This window comes from Piliocolobus tephrosceles, chromosome 4 (genome assembly GCF_002776525.5).
Source record: "Piliocolobus tephrosceles isolate RC106 chromosome 4, ASM277652v3, whole genome shotgun sequence".
In the NCBI taxonomy this organism is placed as follows: Eukaryota; Metazoa; Chordata; class Mammalia; order Primates; family Cercopithecidae; genus Piliocolobus; species Piliocolobus tephrosceles.
The window spans coordinates 23,158,679-23,177,257 of record NC_045437.1 but is presented as its reverse complement, the minus strand read 5'-3'; the positions used below and the strand labels follow the sequence as shown (position 1 = coordinate 23,177,257).

Here is an 18,579-nt window from a genome sequence, read left to right as displayed (position 1 = left end):
CGCCCACACTCCCTGCAGAGGTAGGGCTTCTCCCCTGTGTGTGTCCTTTGGTGTATAATAACATCTGATTTATCACTGAAACCTTGCCCACACTCTCCATACTTGACTTTTGCAATTCTTGAGATTCCTACCCCCACAAATAATTTGCCTGTGTTCCCTGGATTCACTTTCTGGCCTGTTCTGGACTCTTCTTCCATCATTCTTTCTCCCACTCTAGAGCTCCCCATTTGTCCTTTGGGTGGGCCAGAAAAGGCCCTTGAAATCTCCTTCTGCCATGTACTTTTATTCAAGAGTTTGGACCTTTCTTTGATCTCTTGACCTTTCGTTTTGTCATTACAGCTGGGTGGATCAGAATATTGCTGCTCCTGATTCTGATCCCCTGAGCAGAGATTCTCTGGTTGGAGGAGTTTTCTTGCAGATGGTCCTGGGAAGTTCTGAGTGGAGTGATTGCGTTCCACATGTTGACTGAGAAATTTCTGACTTGAAAAGGCCAGACAGCATGAGGGACATGGATGGATCTCTGGCTTTGGTTCTGAAAGAGGAAGTTTTTGGTCAGGGTAGATGTTTTGTTCAGGCCTTACCACATATGAAGGTATGAAGATCAAATGAAGAATCAAGCATTCTTCATATGTTAACAATGCAAGCTCTCTCCCAGCAAGTGCTGGATGGTCCTTTACAGTCCATTTTTCCATTCCACTTTTATTCACTACATCTTAAAAAAAAAAAAAAAAAATCCAGAGCCTTTTCTATGTATCAGCCAGACTAGGTAACCTCAAACAGCATCAGGGGCAGTGTCATTCCTTACATAGATGGAACTGCAGCGACCTTTCCCCCACATTGCAGGTATCTTCCAAGTCCTATAAAGCCTTCCCTGATCACCCTCTGCCACATCCTCCCTCCTTGGTCCCTGGGCACTTTTGCTAACACGAGGTCTTCAGCTATTTTATTCTATTGAGAAATAACACTCTTGGTGACTTAGGTGAGATTGTCCTTAGTGACTTCCTAAGAGGGGAAAAGGATCTATTAGGAGCACTCAGCCTGGAGATCCACAAATGTGGTTAAAGAGAAGATGTGTGAGCAAATCTGAATTTGCGTCTCCTCATTCAAAAGGACATATTTAATTGAGGACTGTTATGTGCCTGGTTCTCCATCAAGAAGTGGGGTTCAGGTTGGCCAACACAGAGTTGTCCAGGTCCCACTGACTAAAGGACTCTGGGTCCTGCTGCCCCAACTAGGTGCATGGATTGCTTCTATTTCAGATTCCACAAATCATAAAATGAGGATATGCGCTTTCTCAGGCTGCACATCAAGTATTCAAGTTTGAGATATTTCATTCAGTCTGAGCACATTTCAAATACAATAGGAAGTCTTTTTTCAAAATATATCCCTACTCAGGCTTACCTCCATGCTCCCCACCTTCATCCTGCCCACCATTCTCTCTCACCTGGAAACTGAAGCAGCTCTGAGCAGATGACCCACTGGAGCCTATTTTCCAAAAATGAACCAAAGCTGAACTCTTTCTGGCCTTAGGACCATTGCACTAGCTTTGCCCTGTGCCTGGAACCCTTGGCCCACAGGCACTCGTACTTCTCAAATGCTGTCTCCTAAGAAAAACTTTCCCTGACAATTCCCTGCAACACTCTACTCTCACCTCACACTGATCCCCAGATATTCTTTCTGGATTCATTTTCTTCAAAGCACTAATCACCGTCTGATATTACACATATGTCTGTAGGTAATCATATGGTTCCCTAATTCACATATCATCTGTTCACGAGCAGTTTTTCTGATTGTCTTGATCAATCTGTATTTATACTTCCTGCAACATCGTCTGGCACTGAGTAGGAGTTCACATGGAGTCATCATCTATACATCTCATAACAGCTAATTGAGATAATGAATGAATGAATAGCAACACATGCATATCATTAAGAAATATCAAGGAAATGCCAAAAGAAAATACCTCATTGGGAGAGCTGGTAGGTGTTTGAGAACTTGATTTTTGTCTTTAAGTCTTTCAGCACTATATGCTGTTATATACTTTGTGCATGAAGTACTTAGAATATAAAATCAGAACAAAGATTTAAAAATATAAAAATTGTTCCAAAGAGGCAAAGGCATATAACACGAATCTTTAATTTTGGAAGCCACTGATTTGAAATTTTACTGACTGTAGATGGCATTTTGCTCTACTTAAGAGTTAAACCATGAAAATTCTCTAGGTTAATTATTTCTTTCCTGTCCTTTAAAAAGAGTAACAGTGATGCCTACCTCTCCCTGCCATGAGCTCTTTCTTCCACTTGCTGCCCCATTTGATGCCCAGTTCCTGGCCGTACTCATCCCCATACCAGACCAGCAGTTCACAGCCTGGCCTAATGACTCGGCAGGTTCTATAGAAGATCTGCCTGTGGTACTGGAAGGCCACCAGGTTCTGCTCTTCATCATCCCGGGCACAGTTCACATACCTGGGGTCAAGGCAGGCAAAGGGAAAGAAAAGAGGCAGTGAGTTCCCAGTATCTGACAGATCCAGGTCTGGCCCATCACCTGCTGGTGAAGGCCTCCATGGTCTGTGCTGACCACTCCTCCACCACTCCTCCGGTAACCTTCTGCTCATTCCTAAATCTCTTTCACAATGTCATATGAACTTGCACTTCTGACTGCAGTGCTCATCCTGCCTAGAATGCTTCCCTGCCATGCTTAATCAACCATTTTTTCAAAGCCCAACTCCAGACTTAACTCCACCTTGATTGGCCATAAAACACATTGACCTCTAGCCTCTCTAAACTCTAAATTAATTCTTTTATACCACAGAACTTGGTGCTTGGTATATTTATCGTGTACTCTGCTTCTAGATTAGCGCATATCATTCTACACTCAGCCCAAGTCCATCTTTCTTTGATAGGCCTTCCTCTAATCACCCTACAGTTCACTCAGGTGCCATTCATCTGACTTCCCCAGATTCCCAGAGAAACTTAGAAGTCTCTTTCTCTTGGCCTAATAACATAGAATGGTAATAGTTGATTCATTTTTCTACTCTCTGATGGAATGAGAGCCCATTTTGGAAAGGGGCTGGGTCATCCTGCAGCTCTCTTCTGTTCAAGTAGTGAACTTTGCTTCCTAACCTGGAACATACTAAGTGCTTAATAAACGTGGATTACATAAACTAAAGCATGAATTCAGTGTCCCCCATGAATCTAGGCTTCTCAAGGTTTATCTTGGTGCCTCAATTTTGTCTGGCATACATATTTATGTTTTGATACCAATAAATCATAATATCTATATTTTTACTTTTTATTTGTAAATGTTGATGGTATAAAATAGAATTGTATGGAGAAAAATAGAAATAGGGGATGTGAAAATCATTGAGGGAGGCATGATGAGAAGGAAGGAAATCCGGGTTTGTGAGAAATGGAAGTTCTCTCTGAAACTCAGAGAGCTACTGGCCTTACCTCATCCAATTGGCCCAAGATTTATCTTTTCCATCCACATACTCATAGCAGTTTCTCCCCTTGGTGATCTGAGTTTCAGAAAAATAAGGTACAGGCTTTATAAAGGGTAAAAATCAGAGGAATTATTTTACTACACTGTCATCAATGGTCTTTGGGCATGCATAACTTCAACTGCCAATTGAGACCACATGGTATGCACCTTAGTTATCATCTATACATCTGAGTTGGTTTGTCCAATAAGAGCAGAAGCTCCACAAGGGAGAATGCATTTCTTTGTCTTTGTACCACTCTGCTCCCATGTACCCTCTGATCTCTAAACAAGAATTCCATGTTCCTGCAAAGACCCTTGAGTACACAGAGCTAACCATGCTTTCCCTACCTATATCCTAACATGTAGAAGGTGATGTCCCACCAAAGGCACAGAAGGGATGTGGGAAGACAGAACAGGGGAAATGACAGGCTCTTCTTACCAGCCAGGAGTATCCATTGTTGGCTGCTTCTTCGTCCTCTGTAATTCGGCCTTCATAGGGGCCGAAGTGCAGACCCAGTGGCAGATCAGATGCCTCATTCCATACTCCAAGCCCAGCCTGAGGGATGCCTGATGGCCCAATTCTCAGCCCTGGGGGCAGACTTAGGGCTGAACGATTGGGATGCCCCTTGTCCACTGCACTGTCCTTTACAAATGTAGGGGGCCCATGGACAGCACAACTGTCAATGAAGAAGTTCTGACACATCTCACAATCTGGAAGTGAGGGAAGCAGAGATTAGGAAAATTGTAATGCATGTTCCTTGATATGAGAGCTTCAGAAAGAGCTTGGCACTCACATCATGCAGCCCCAATCCTATACTCTAATTCATTAGAGAAAGGGAATGATTTGTGGGCCAAATGATGAAATTACTGTACCAGGATGTAACAGCAAGCTGTGTGAGTGGCCAAAAGGGTCACTTACAGAGGTAGTCATCATCCTGCGGCTCGCTGACCTCTTTGTATGCATGACCCTTCCTTTCTCGCAGGCTATACATCTTTCCATCAGTCTCCTTCCTCCTGAGTTCTAGGTTGGAGAAGAGTAGATGGGTAAAATTGGGAGTCTGGGGTGTTTATCCTTGTTTCATAAGAAAATGTGAAATATCCTACCATCAAATTAGCATCTACCTTTCTACATACTCTAGTCTCCCCCTCTTTACTGCTTCAGAGAGACTTAGACCCCACACCCACACTGACTGCAGATGCCTATTCAATTTTAGTTTCTGGCTGTTCTTATTATCCCATTAACCTCCCAACCTTTCTACTTACAAAATGGTTTATTCATGCATTTATTCATTCAGAAAGTATTTCTTGAGGGCACATTACATCTCAGGCATTGAACAAAGGCCTGAACATACAACACTAAGAAAGTATGGTCTCTATAGGGGATCTTCTATGAACTAGTAGACATGTGATGGAAGAAGAAATGCAGAAACGCAGAAAAGAATATCTATTATCAGAGAGGTATTTTTTGGACACCTTGCATGTATCAGTTCATTATGCTTTCAAACAATGTTCTTGGTCTATATATACTTGGTCTCATTTTACAGATTACCATTCAGGAGCTCAGAGAATTTACAAGATTTGCCCAAAGCCCCAATACTTCTCTGTGGATTATAACCCAAGTGAGTGACTTCAAAGTTGATGTTTTTCCATGCTATTCAATACTGTATCCAAGGCTGGGCATGGCGACTCAAGCCTGTAATCCCAGCATTTTGGGAGGCTGAAGTGAGCAGATCACTTGAGGCCAGGAGTTTAAGACCAGCCTGGTTGACATGGTGAAATCCTGTCTCTACTAAAAATACAAAAATCAGCTGGGCACAGTGGCGCATGCCTATAATCCCAGCTACTCAGGTAACTGAGGCAAGAAAATGGCTATTTTCATGGAGGCAGAAGTTGCAGTGAACCAAGGCTGTGCTACTGCACTGCAGCCTGGGTGACAGAGTGAGACTCTGTCTCAGTGAACAAATAAATATACAATTTTAACAAAATTCCGCATCTACCTTCTGGTCTCACAGTTGAGTCCAGCTTAAGGCCAGGCCTATGCAAAGTCCACCCACATAGGTAGACCATACTCATCAACCTTTCTAGAGGACATAGAGAGACTAAAGTCCCCCCAAATATTTTTTCTTACCCAGTTTTAGTCTAGAGTGCCGTCCAGAGGTCCTTGCTTCTCCAGGAGGGGACGCTGGTTTCTGAGCCTGCTCTGAGCCACTTGTATTCAGTACATTTGCTGTTCCTGACACTTCTTTCAAACTAGATTCATTATTGAATGATGCCTTGGGCATTCCCTTTAATGTGAGAGTCACATATTAAAGACAACTTGCATTTCTTTAGTTCTTTATAGCTTGCAACATGTTTTCATATGCATGACTCTAGTTAATGTTCAAACCTTGGAAATATCTAGAGTGTCTAAATACTAGAGGGAAAAAAGAAGGTCTAAGTGAGTAGTGAATCTGGGACTCTAACCCATATCTTAAGGCTCTTTCCTTCAACTTTCTTTAAAATGTTCTATGTAAGTTAAAGGGAAGGAAGAATACTTGGGAAGACTAGCTGGAGAATCAACAAGATCTGTGAAAGAAGCGGGTAAGAGCTTACAGAGAGAAGGAGGGAATCTTCCATAAACTAGTAGGCTGTTGATGGAAGGGGAAATGTAGAAAAGCACAGAGGGACGAAGCACATCCAGAAAATGAGGTAATAAAGCAGTAAGGTTGGGAACAGAACAAAGAGATGATTGGCAAAAATATATCTAGACAACTAAGAAAGTGACGTCAAAGTTGCATGTTGCCATATCCTGGAAAGAATATTTGGCTTTGGAATTAGATTAGTTAGTTCCTGTACCAATTCTGCTAATTCTGCTTGTCTGCTTGAATAAGGGTGTATTGTTACCTAATTCTCTTCAGTTTCCTGATCCAGAAATTGGCATACATGTGTTTTTTGTTTGTTTGTTTGTTTGTTTGTTTTTGGTTTCTTTAGAAGGAGTCTCACTCTGTTGCCTAGGCTGGAGTGCAGTGGCACTATATCAGCTCACTGCAGCATCCACCTCCAAGGTTCAAGAGATTCTCCTACCTCAGTCTCTTGAGAAGCTAGGATTACAGGCATGTGCCACCATACCCAGCTAATTTATTAGAGACGAGGTTTCACTAGATTGACCAGGATGGTCTCAAACTCCTCACCTCAAGTAATCCACCCACCTCAGCCTCCCAAAGTGCTGGGATTATAGTCATGAGCGCCCGCACCCAGCCCATGCTAATTCTTTATTTTATTTTTATTTTTTTGAGAGGGAGTCTCACTCTGTTGCCTAAGCTAGAGTGCAGTGGCACAATCTCAGCTCACTGCAGCCTCCACCTCCCAGGTTCAAGCGATTTTCCTGCTTCAGCCTCCTGAGAAGTTGGGATTACAGGTGTCCACTACCACGCACAGCTGATTATTGTAGTTTTAGTAGAGATGGGATTTCACTATGTTGACCAGGCTGCTCTCAAACTCCTGACCGCAGGTGATCTGCCCACCTCCACCTCTCAAAGTGCTGGGATTACAGGTGTTAGCCACTGCCCCTGGCGCTAATTCTCAATATTGTAGTGAACATGAAAGATAATAATGTTCACCAAAGTGTTTTTTGAGCTACTTAATACAGTATGAATGTGAGATTAATAATTTTTCTCACCAGGCCCAGTGGCTAACACCTGTAATCCCAGCACTTTGGGAAGCCAAGGCAGGCAGTTCACCTGAGGTCAGGAGTTTGAGACCAGTCTGGTCAACCCCGTCTCTACAAAAACTATAAAAAACTAGCCGGGTGTGGTGGTGGGTGCCTGTAATCCCAGCTACTTGGGAGGCTGAGGCAGGAGAACAACTTGAACCCAGGAGGTGGAGGTTGCAGTGAGCTGAGATTGTGCCACTGCACTCCAGCCTGGGTGACAAGAGTGAAACTCTGTCAGGAAAGGAAAGGAAAGGAAAGGAAGGGAAGGGAAGGGAAGGGAAGGGAAGGGAAGGGAAGGGAAAAAAGGAAGGGAAAAAGAGGAAAGGAAAAAGAGGAAAGGAAAAAGAGGAAAGGAAAAAGGAAAGGAAAAAGGAAAGGAAAAAGGAAAGGAAAGGAGACTAATTTTTTCTCACAGACGGGGTATGGTGGCTCACATCTGTAATCCCAGCACTTTGGGAGGCCGAGGTGGGAGGATGACTTGAGCCCAGTAGTTCTAGACCAGCCTGAGCTACATGGCAAAACCCTGTCTCTACAAAAAACATAAAAATTAGCCAGACATGGTGGTGCATGCCTGTGGTCCCAGCTACTCGGGAGGCTGAGACAGGAGGATCACACTAACCTAGGAGATGGAGGCTGCAGTAAGCCGAGCTTGAGTCATTGCACTCCAGCCTGGGTGAAAGAGCCAGACCCTATCTCAAATCACTCCCCTAACCCAGAAAAATAACAAACAAACAAAAATTATCTCATAGTCCTGATCTAACTCTAAGATATTTTCAGCATTCTTTGACCCTGTTACTTATAGTTTAATTCATAAACTTGGAATCAGTCATTCAGAAAACACTAAGGAGGCTCTCAGAGGCCCTGAGCTGGGCTTGGGAGTTCTGAGAAAAATCAGACATGGACCAGACTCCTGAAGAGCTCACAATGAAGAGGCAGCAGGCAGGCTAAACGAATAATTCCAAACAACCTGACAGTTCCCTAATTGGAGCCCAGAGGAGGGAGCTGTTACTGCCTTCTATAGGAATGAGCATTTGAAATCAATTCCAGAAGAATATATTTTTAAGTCCTAAACCATTTTCTTATTTGTTGTTTCTCAGTCTTCAAACCTGAAACTCCTCAGGGCTGGAAGCTCCTTCCTCTGATCAGAATGGGTTCCTTAGGAGGGTAGGGACCCTATCTCCTTCTGGGACCATCCACAGTATGAATGGTCTATTTGCTTGGAAGCTTCCCTTAATCATAGTGTTTTAGTGCAAATCTCACTTTACCATAATAAGGAAAACTGAGGTTCAAAAGTCATTTCGATGAATTATGTAAGACATATGAGTAAGACAGCATAAACTTTATAAAACTATGAAACTTTTAATGATCTTGTAAGTGCTTTAGAGAAGGAGTTTTGGATTAGACTGCACCAACACTGAATGTGATCCCAGGGATATAACTGAACATTTTTTACCTCAGTTTTCTCATCTGCAAAATGGCTATAGTTATAGCATCTACTTAATAGGTACTATATGTAAGTTGAATAGGAACTTTATGTAAAGTTTATTCATTTAAAATGCTTAAAATAAAGTCTGAAAATGCTGAGAAAATAACACCATGGTAGCGATTGTTGTTGCTGTTCTCATTAACTCTTAAAATAATGATGTCAGACACTGTGCTAAAGAGATCAGGAAAGGAAGGCAGTATTCCCTATGATAGTCTGTACATTCTCCTTCTCTTACCTATGCTTGGATCTATGAGGAAGGTTTCTTGTCAAGAGGATTTGGAAAATACTTACCTTCTGGTGTTTACTCTGTTCCACTCTTACGGCCATCCAAGGATGTTTAACTGAAAGGTGATGAGAAATCAGTGGTTTGGTTGGTAAATGTTTCCAAACTCTAGAGATACTCTCTTTTATTACATTTTTTTTCTTTTTGAGACAGAGTCTCCCTCTGTCGCCCAGGCTGGAGTGCAGTGGCACAATCTCCACTCACTGCAACCTCCATCTCCCAGATTCAAGCGATTCTCCCGCCTCAGCCTTGCGAGTTGTTGGGAACTACAGGTGTGCGCCACCACACCCGGCTAATTTTTGTATTTTTAGTAGAGACGGGATTTCTCCATGTTGGAGATGCTGGTCTTGATCTCCTGACCTCAGGTAATCCACCTGCCTCATCCTCGCAAAGTGCTCAGATTACAGGCATGAGCCACCATGCCTGGCCTAACTCTGGAGTTTCTCAGTAGAGACAGAGAGTTCTGAGTCAGAGAGTGATGATTCCAAGTATTATCCAAAGGCGATTTGGAAATGTTTTCTGAAGTATCATTAAGGCCTATGCTTCTATTAGAGGCATTGCTAATTTTCTTAAGATTTAAAAAAATAGACAAAACTTCCTATTTGTTTCCCCCTATCTATTAAGGTATACCTAATAAGGTATCTATTACATTAATTTTTAAAATGTAAATTGACTGACCTTTCATGAAAAACACACTGAACAAGTTAGGAATAGAAAGAAATCACCTCAACATAAAATAAAGGTCATATAAGAAAAGTCCTCTTTTTTTTTGAGATGGAGTCTCGCTTTGTCGCCCAGCTGGAGTGCAGTGGCGCAATCTCGGCTCACTGTAAGCTCCGCCTCCCAAGTTCATGCCATTCTACTGCCTCAGCCTCCTGAGTAGCTAGGACTACAGGCGCCTGCCACCACATGCCCGGCTAATTTTTTGTATTTTTAGTAGAGACGGGGTTTCACCCTATCAGCCAGGATGATCTTGATCTCCTGACATCATGATCCACGCGCCTCGACCTCCAAAAGTGCTGGGATTACAGGCATGGTGGCGGTCGCCTGTAGTCCCAGCTACTCAGGAGGCTGAGGCAGGAGAATCACTTGAATCTGGGAGGAGACAGAGCGAGCCTCCATCTTAAAAAAAAAAAGGAAATGAAACTATAAAGATTTTTACCAAAACATTGTTAGAAGTAATATATGAATTTGGGCCAGGCACCGTGGCTCACTCCTATAATCCCAGCACTTTGGGAGGCCGAGGTGGGCAGATCACCAGGTCAGGAGATGGAGACCATCCTGGCTAACACGGTGAAACTCCATCTCTACTAAAATTATAAACAATTAGCTGGGCATGGTGGTGGACACCTGTAATCCCAGCTACTCGGGAAGCCGAGGCAGGAGAATGGCCTGAACCTGGAAAGTGGAGCTTCCAGTGAGCCAATATCATGCAGCTGCACTCCAGCCTGGGTGACAGAGCTAGACTCCGTCTCAAAAAGAAAAAAAAAAGAAGAAATAATACGTGAATTCAGCATACAAAATCCACACCCCAAACAGTTGTGTTTCTATTTAGTAACAATGAGCAATCCACAAAGGAAATTAAGAAAAAAATCCCAACAGCAATAGCATCAAAAAGAATAGAATAATTACGAACAAACTTAACCAAGGAGGCAAAAAACTTGAACACTGAAAACTACAAAATGGTGCCAACAGAAATTTAAGGAGACACAAATAAATGGAAGGACATCCTGTGTTCATGGATTTGAAGATTTAATATTGTTAATATGTTCATACTGTCAACATGATCTATAGATTCAATGTCATCTCTATCAAAATGCCAATGCCATTATTTTCAGAAATGGAAAAATATCCAAAAATTCATATAGAATCTCTAAAGAAGCAGAAGAGCCAAAACAATCTTGAAAAAGAAGAATAAAGTTGAAGACCTCATACTTCCTGATTTCAAAGCATATTACAAAGTTACAGTAATCAGAAAAGCATGGTACTGATATAAAGGCAGACATATAGACCAATGGAACAGAATAGAGAGGCAAGAAATAAACCCTTGTGTATATGGTCAGATGATCTTCAGCAAGGATGCCAAGACTACACAATGGAGGAAAGGACAGTCTACAAGAAATGGTGTTGGGAAAATTGGATATACATATGCAAAAGAGAAGACAGACTCTTACCACATATCTCATATAAAAATTAACTCAAAATAGACTAAAGACTGAAATGTAAGACCTATAAGTACAGAACTTCAAGAAGAAAACAGAGGAAAATCTTCATGACATTGAAATAAACAATAACTTCTTGTATATGACACCAAAAGCCTAAGCAACAAAAGCAAAATTAGACAAGTAGGACTACATCAAACTTAAAAACTTCTGTGTAACAAAGAAAACATTCAACAGAGTGGCAAGACATCCCATAGAGTGGAAGAAAATATATGCAAACCACATATCTGATAAAGGGTTAATGTTGCTGAGTGAAGTGGCACATAACTATAGTCCAGCTATTCAGAGGCTAAGGTGGGAGGATCACTTGAACCCAGGAGTTTGAGACCAGCCAGGGCAACATAGTGAGGCCTCTGTCTCAAAGAAAGAAGATAAAGAGTTAATATCCAGGCCAGGCGCTGTGGCTCATGCCTATAATCCCAGCACTTTGGGAGGCCAAGGCAGATGGATCATTTGAGGTTAGGAGTTCATGACCAGACTGGCCAACATGGTGAAACCCCATCTCTACTAAAAATACAAAAAATTAGCTGGGCATGGTGGTGTGTGCCTGTAATCCCAGCTATTGAGGAGGCTGAGGCAGAATGATCACTGGAACCTGGGAGGTGGAGGTTGCAATGAGCTGAGATTGCACCATTGTACTCCAGCCTGGGCGGCAAGAGCAAAACTCTGTCTCAAAAAAAAAAAAAAAAAGAGTTAAGATCCAGAATATATGAAGAACTCCTATAATACAACAACAACAAAACAAATAATTAAATAATGAGTTCTATGGACTGAATTTTGTTTCCCCAAAATTCATATGCTGAAGCATATTTAATACTTCAATATGATGGTATTTAAAGATGGAGCCACTGGTAGATAATTAGGGCTAGGTGACGTCATGAGGGTGAGACCCTTAAGATGACATTAGTGCTTTTGGCTGGGCATAGTAGCTCATTCCTATAATCCCAGCACTTTGGGAGGCCAAGGAGATGGGCGGATCATTTGAAGACAGGAGTTTGAGACCAGCCTGGTTAACATGGTAAAACCATATCTCTACTGAAAATACAAAAATTAGCTGGTGTGCCCCTGTAGTCCCAGCTATGTAGGGGGCTGAAGCAGGAGAATTGCTTGAACCCGGGAGGTGGAGTTTGCAGTGAGCTGAGATCGCACCACTGAACTCCAGTCTGGGGCAACAGAGTGAGGCTGTCTAAAAAAAAATCTTCTAGTGGATAGTATTGCTTTTATAAGAAGAGGAAGATATTCCTTCTCCTTCTCCTTCCTACTGTGGGCACACAAATAATTCATGTAAATACACAGTGAGTTGGAGGCTGCCTACAAGTCAGGAAGAGAGCCCTCACCGGAACACAACCATGCTGGCACTCTGATTTTTTACTTCCAGGCTTCAGAAATGTCAGAAAAGAAATTTCTGTTGTTTAAGCCACCCAGTGTATGGTATTTTCTTGTGGCAGCCTGGGCTGACTAATACAATGGGCAAAAAACTTGAGTAGAGATTTCTCGAAAGAAGATACATATATGGCCAAGAGGCATATGAAAATATGCTTAACATCACTAATCATCAGGGAAATGAAAATTAAAACCACAATGAGATATCACCTTATCCTGTTATGATAGCTTCTGTCAAAAAAACAGAAAATAGCAAGTGTTGGCGACAATGTGGAGAAATTAGAACACTTGCTCATTGTTGGTGGGTGGATTAGTCTGTTTTCTGCTGCTTTCCTAGAATGTAACAGAGTAGGTAATTTGTGTGGTTTTTTGTTGTTGTTGTTGTTGTTTTTGAGACAGAGTCTTATTCTGTTGCCTAGCCAGGCTGGAGTGCAGTGGTGCGATCTCGGCTCACTGCAACCTCTGCCTCCCGGGTTCAAGTGATTCTTCTACTTCAGCCGCCCAAGTAGCTAGGATTATAAATGTACTCCACCATGCCTGGCTAATTTTGTATTTTTAGTAGAGATGGGGTTTTACCAAGCTGGCTAGGCTGGTCTCGAACTCCTGACCTTGTGATCCACCTGCCTCGGCCTACCAAAGTGATAGGATTACAGGCATGAGCCACCGCGTCTGGCCCAGAGTGGGTAATTTATAAGGAAAAGAATTATTTGGCTTGTGGTTCTGGAGGCTGGGAAGTTGAAGAGCATGGCACTGGCATCTTGCAAGGTGCTTCAAGCTGCATCATGACATGGTGGAAGGGTAAGTGTGCAATGTGAGACAGAGAGAAAGACAGGGAAGGGCCCAACTCATCCTTTTCCTCAGGAACCCACTCCTGCAATAACTAACCCACTCCTATGATAATCGCATTAATCCATTCATGAGGTTGGAGCTATCATTACCTAAGCACCTCTTAAAGGCTCTACCTGTTAATACTGTCACGATGGCAACTAAGTTTCAAATACGTGAACTTCCACACATTCAAACCATAGTAGTGGGAATGTAAAATGGTGCAGACACTGTAAAAAACAGTATGACACTTCCACAAAAAATTAAAACCAGAAATACCTTATGATCCAGAAATTCCACTTCTGGTTATACAATATAGTAAAAAGAATTAAAAACCGGATCTCAAAGAGATATTTGCACACTGATAGTTATTACAGCGTTATTCACAATAGACAAGAGGTAAAGCAACCTAATACCCATTGACGAATGAATGGATTTTAAAAATGTGGTATATACATGGAGAGGAATATTATTCAGACTTAAAAAAGAAGAAAATCTTGTCACATGCTGTGACATGGGTGAATCTTGGGGACGTTATGCTAAGTGATTAAATAAGCCAGTCACAAAAAGAAAAATATTTCATGGCTGATTCTACATATATGAGGTATCTAAAGTAATCCAATTCATAGAAACAGAATTGCAGTTGCCAAGAGCTGGAGGGAGGAGGAAATACGGTGTTATTGTTCAGTGGGTATAGGGTTTTAGTCATGCAAGATAAAAAGTTCTAGGGTTCTATTGCACAACAATGTGCTTATAATTAATAAAGTTGTACACTTAAAAATTGTTAGAAAAGTAAATATATGTTATTGTATTTCTTGCCACAATAAAAAATAAATTGACTTAAACTGGGGATTTTAACTGAGTTCAGATAAAGATGTATAGATGTGTGATAAACCACAGGAGATAGATTCCCTCTAAAGAGACATTCTTTTCATGTCAAAGCATTTGCAGAAAAGCAAACACTGGCCTTTCATACCTCTTATGATACTTTTACGTCCTAAGGAATCTAAAATTCATAGATGGGGAAACCATAGACTGAATCCAAGTTGCTTTCTCTAGTTTGGGCAGATTGACTCTTTTTACTTCTAAACTCTCCTGACCAAGAAGTAGAAGAGAAAATGAGCTTTGCACTTTCATTTTATAATTATGGCACATTATTTTATTTACTTGATGCTGTCTCTGGTCAGTGACATATGGGAAAGATCAGGGAAACTAAACAGCTCTCTCAAACTCACTCCAGAATTGAGACAAAGAAGTAGATTCATTTTGGTACAAGAGGATCATATAGTATGATTAAATGTACATAAATGATGTATCTTTACTTAATATTATTTATTCTTCTAAGACATTTAACTCAATAACTAAACTATTAGGAGATTGGTGTTAGAAAGATTTTTTTGTGGATTTACAGTTTAATTACGTTTTCTTTAATTGTTCTATGATTTATTAACAATGTTTAGCAAAAACAATTTTTTTTAAAAAAAAAGAATGACAAATTTTAAACATATAGAAAACAATGGAGAATAGTACTGGAAAACCCATACATCCATCACCATTTAGTCCAATGTCAACATTCTGCCACAACTGTTTCAGGTCTTTTTATGTTTATTTCAAAACTTAAAAACAAAAATAGAAACAAACAGAAAAACTAACCAAACCACAGGGAAGCCACCTGCCAGCCCTTCCCTCTTTTGTTGTGATGATAAATGGTTTGAATTTGGCATTCTTATTCACATTTAGATTTTATGCATTTACCACTTATTATTATATCTATAAATACTATACATAGTTTACAGGTTTTAAAACTTTATATGAGGCCAGGTGTGGTGGCTCACGACGGTAATTCCAGCGCTTTGGGAGACCGAAGCAGGTCTGCCACTAGCCTGGCTAACATGGCAAAATCCCATCTCTACCAAAAATACAAAAATTAGCCCGGCATGGTGGCACGTGCCTGTAGTCCCAGCTATTCGGGGGGCTGAGGCAGGAGAATCGTTTGAACTTGGGAGGTGGAGGTTGCAGTGAGCTGAGATTGTGCCACTGCAATCCAGCCTGGGCAACAGAGCGAGACTCTATCTCAAAAACAAAAACTAACCAACAACGATGTATGAATAACCTCTTACTGTATATACTGTCTTGCATTTTGCTTGTTTGTTGAACATTTATGTTTTTGAGGGAAAATCCTTTTTCCTTTGTTAAATTCTGAAATGTAGCTGAGACCTAAACCCAGGCTGGTTTCAAGAGGTCACATTTTTCCCCCTGAGACCAAGTCTTCTCATTCTGTTGCCCAGGCTGGAGGGTGGTGGTGATTTCAGCTCACTGCCACCTCTGCCTCCTGGGTTCAAGCTATTCCCCAGCCTCAGTCTCCTGAGTAGCTGGGATTATAGGCACCCACCACCATGCTCGGCTAATTATTATTATTATTTTTTGTATTTTTAGTAGAGACGGGGTTTCACCATGTTGGCCAGGCTTGTCTCGAACTCCAGACCTCAAGTGATACACCCTCCTCGGCCTCCCGAAGTACTGGGATTATGGGTGTGAGCCACCGTGCCTGGCCAAGAGGTCACTTCTAAATCTTCCTGGGGTCTATGCACTGTGGTTCATGCCTGTAATCCCAGCACTTTGGGAAGCTGAGGTGGGAGGATCGCTTGAGCCCAGGAGTTTGAGGCTGCAGTGAGTCATGATTGCACCACTGCACTCCAGCCTGGGTGACAGAGTGAGACCTTGTCTGTAATAATAATAACCATCATCATCATCATCATCCCAGCACTTTTGGAGGACAAGGCAGGCAGATCACGTGAGGCCAGGAATTCAAGATCAGCCTGGCCAACATGGTGAAACTCCATCTCTACAAAAAATATAAAAATTAGCTGGGCATGGTGGTGCATATCTGTAGTCCCAGCTACTCGAGAATCTGAGGTGGGAGAATTGTTGAACCCGGAAGGTGGAGGTTGCAGTGAGCCGAGATTGCACCATTGTACTCTAGCCTGGATGATAGAGCAAGACTCTGTCTCAAAATAAATAAATAAATAAAAATAGGCCAGGTGTGGTGTCTCACAGCTGTAATCTCAGTACTTTGGAAGGCCAAGATGGGTAGATCACCTGAGGTCAGGAGTTCAAGACCAACTTGACCAACATGGAGAAACTCCATCTCTACTAAAAAAAAGTACAAAAAATTAGCTGGTCATGGTGACACATGCCTGTAATCCCAGTTACTTGGGAGGCTGAGGCAGGAGAATCGCTTGAACCTGGGAGGCGGAGGTTGCAGTGAGCCAAGATCACACCATTGCGCCCCAGCCTGGGCAATAAGAGCGAAACTCCATCTCAAAAAAAAAAAAAAAAGTCCTCCTTCCCTTCCCTCTTACCTTGCTGCCTAGGTGTCCATTCTTCATCAGAATCCTCTGTGTCATCCACCTGGAGTTTGATGGCCTGCCTTCGATGACACATGAAAGCTGGTCGAGTGGCTCTGAGACCTGAAAGGAAGCAAAAATTTTGTTCTAAAACGGAAGAACTGGGATGAGGAACAAAGGGCAGTGGCAATGGAAGGCACCACAAAGCTAGTGCTGCTCAGTCTGATGAGCTGGGAGAGCCTTGAACAAGGTCAAGATGTGACCTCTGCATGGTCAGTATCCACACTCAGTCCTGCACTGATGTAAAAGAACAAAATTTCCCTCCAGATTTGTCTCCATGCAAAAGGGAATTGTGGGCAGATGCCACCACCTGAGAACTAAAATAATATAGCGACCAAAGACCTGTTTTATGTCTCCCAGACTGGTCTGTGCCCAGCACTTCCTGTTACCTATAGTAATCAGTGCATTATAGTTCCTTTTCACATTCCTATAGCGAGTTTTCTCCCAGTCTCCCATCTCTGCCCATTCTTCCTTGGTGAAGTATATGGAAATGTCTTTGAAGGCATCTTTGACCTAGAGGAAGTAACAGATTCTGTCAGTGATTTACTAGTACACATCGAGCTGGTCCTTTTCCTCTACCCTGTGTGTAGGGCATAGCCTGGGGCCTCTGGGAGTCTCTGTGAAACATAAAGACCTTCCCTCCTTCTCCAGATTGTGTCCCATTTAACTGAACATACGCTGAGCATTCCTAGCTCTCTGCTGACACAGAACAGTCGCTGATGCTAGTGTTCTTTTCTCCCCCATGTCCTGCCCAGGACCAGCTGCCCCATTCCATGCACATTCAGACAGGATCACCCAAGGGTACAGGCCAGGAGTCGGCAGCACTCCAGAGATCAGCTCCTGCTAGGAGTCTGGCTTCACCTCCCTGACTTCTCACCGTGGGCTTCCGCTCTGTTCTCTCTGTGTCTTCTTCTGGGCTCTCCTCTTGGGACCTTTCAGGGCTCATGGTGCTGGGACTGTCTAGAAGGACTTGCTCCAATTCCAAGTGTGGGAAGGGCTCTGAGTCTCCCAGCTCCTAGGCCAAAGGCTCCTGTGGAAGGAGAAGGTGCTGAGAGCGGGCAACAGCCCTGAGCACTACCCAGGACCAGGCTCTGTCTTCTCCATCTGGCTGGGGTGTTCAGAGCAGAAAGATGTGGGTTCCTGGTGAGGTATCAAGCACCCCAGGGAGGTCTGGGGGTACTGATGGAATGGGAAAGCCTCCACTGGCCATGAGCTACCACCTAATATAAGCTGGGTTTTGTTCTTTTAGTTCCCCTGCAGCTTGGCTCATTTGGAGAAGGGTGGCACAGGTGGCTGGAGGGTTGTAGCTACCGGTGTTTTAGGGGAGTCCTGAGGTGTGAGAGCCACAGGAGTCCCAAGGAGACCTTGAGGCCCCCTGACTGCTGGGACTTAGGTCAGACTGAGGAGCAGGGTTCTGTTTCAGCGAGGCAAAATAAACATTTCTCATAGACAGGATTTGGGGATCTCCACCTGAAGATTCTAGAAAAATCCAGGAGCAAAGCAGTCTGCCTCTCTAAGGGGAAACTGTCTCTCAGGTTGAGATTTGGAGTCCCTCAGGCTGAAGGGATTCGAGATGTCTTAGACTGAAGAAATTGGGGTTTCTCAGGTTGAGGGAATTTGGGGTATCTCGAACTGAGGAGCTTTGGTATCCCTCAGGCTCATAGTATCTGTGGTTTTTCAGGATGAGATTTGGGGTCTTTTAGGTTGAAGAGATTCGGGGTGCTCAAGTTGACAGGATTTGAGATTCATCAGGTCAAGGGGATTTGCGGTTCCTCGGGATGAAAGGGGATTTGCGGTTCCTC

General features: G+C 42.7%; 1 protein-coding gene across 1 annotated transcript in view; it reads right to left on the bottom strand.

Moving 5' to 3' along the window:
• Nucleotides 1–286: 286 nt before the first annotated feature.
• Nucleotides 287–18,579, bottom strand: part of PRDM9 (PR/SET domain 9) — an 18,964-nt gene continuing 671 nt past the window's right edge. Inside the window, 11 exon segments of the mRNA XM_023218222.1 lie at nt 287–532; nt 2,272–2,362; nt 2,364–2,465; nt 3,450–3,517; nt 3,920–4,191; nt 4,400–4,501; nt 5,609–5,765; nt 8,949–8,998; nt 16,733–16,840; nt 17,167–17,290; nt 17,655–17,807. Coding sequence (XP_023073990.1) covers nt 287–532; nt 2,272–2,362; nt 2,364–2,465; nt 3,450–3,517; nt 3,920–4,191; nt 4,400–4,501; nt 5,609–5,765; nt 8,949–8,998; nt 16,733–16,840; nt 17,167–17,290; nt 17,655–17,723 — 1,389 coding nt within the window. The 5' untranslated portion in view covers nt 17,724–17,807.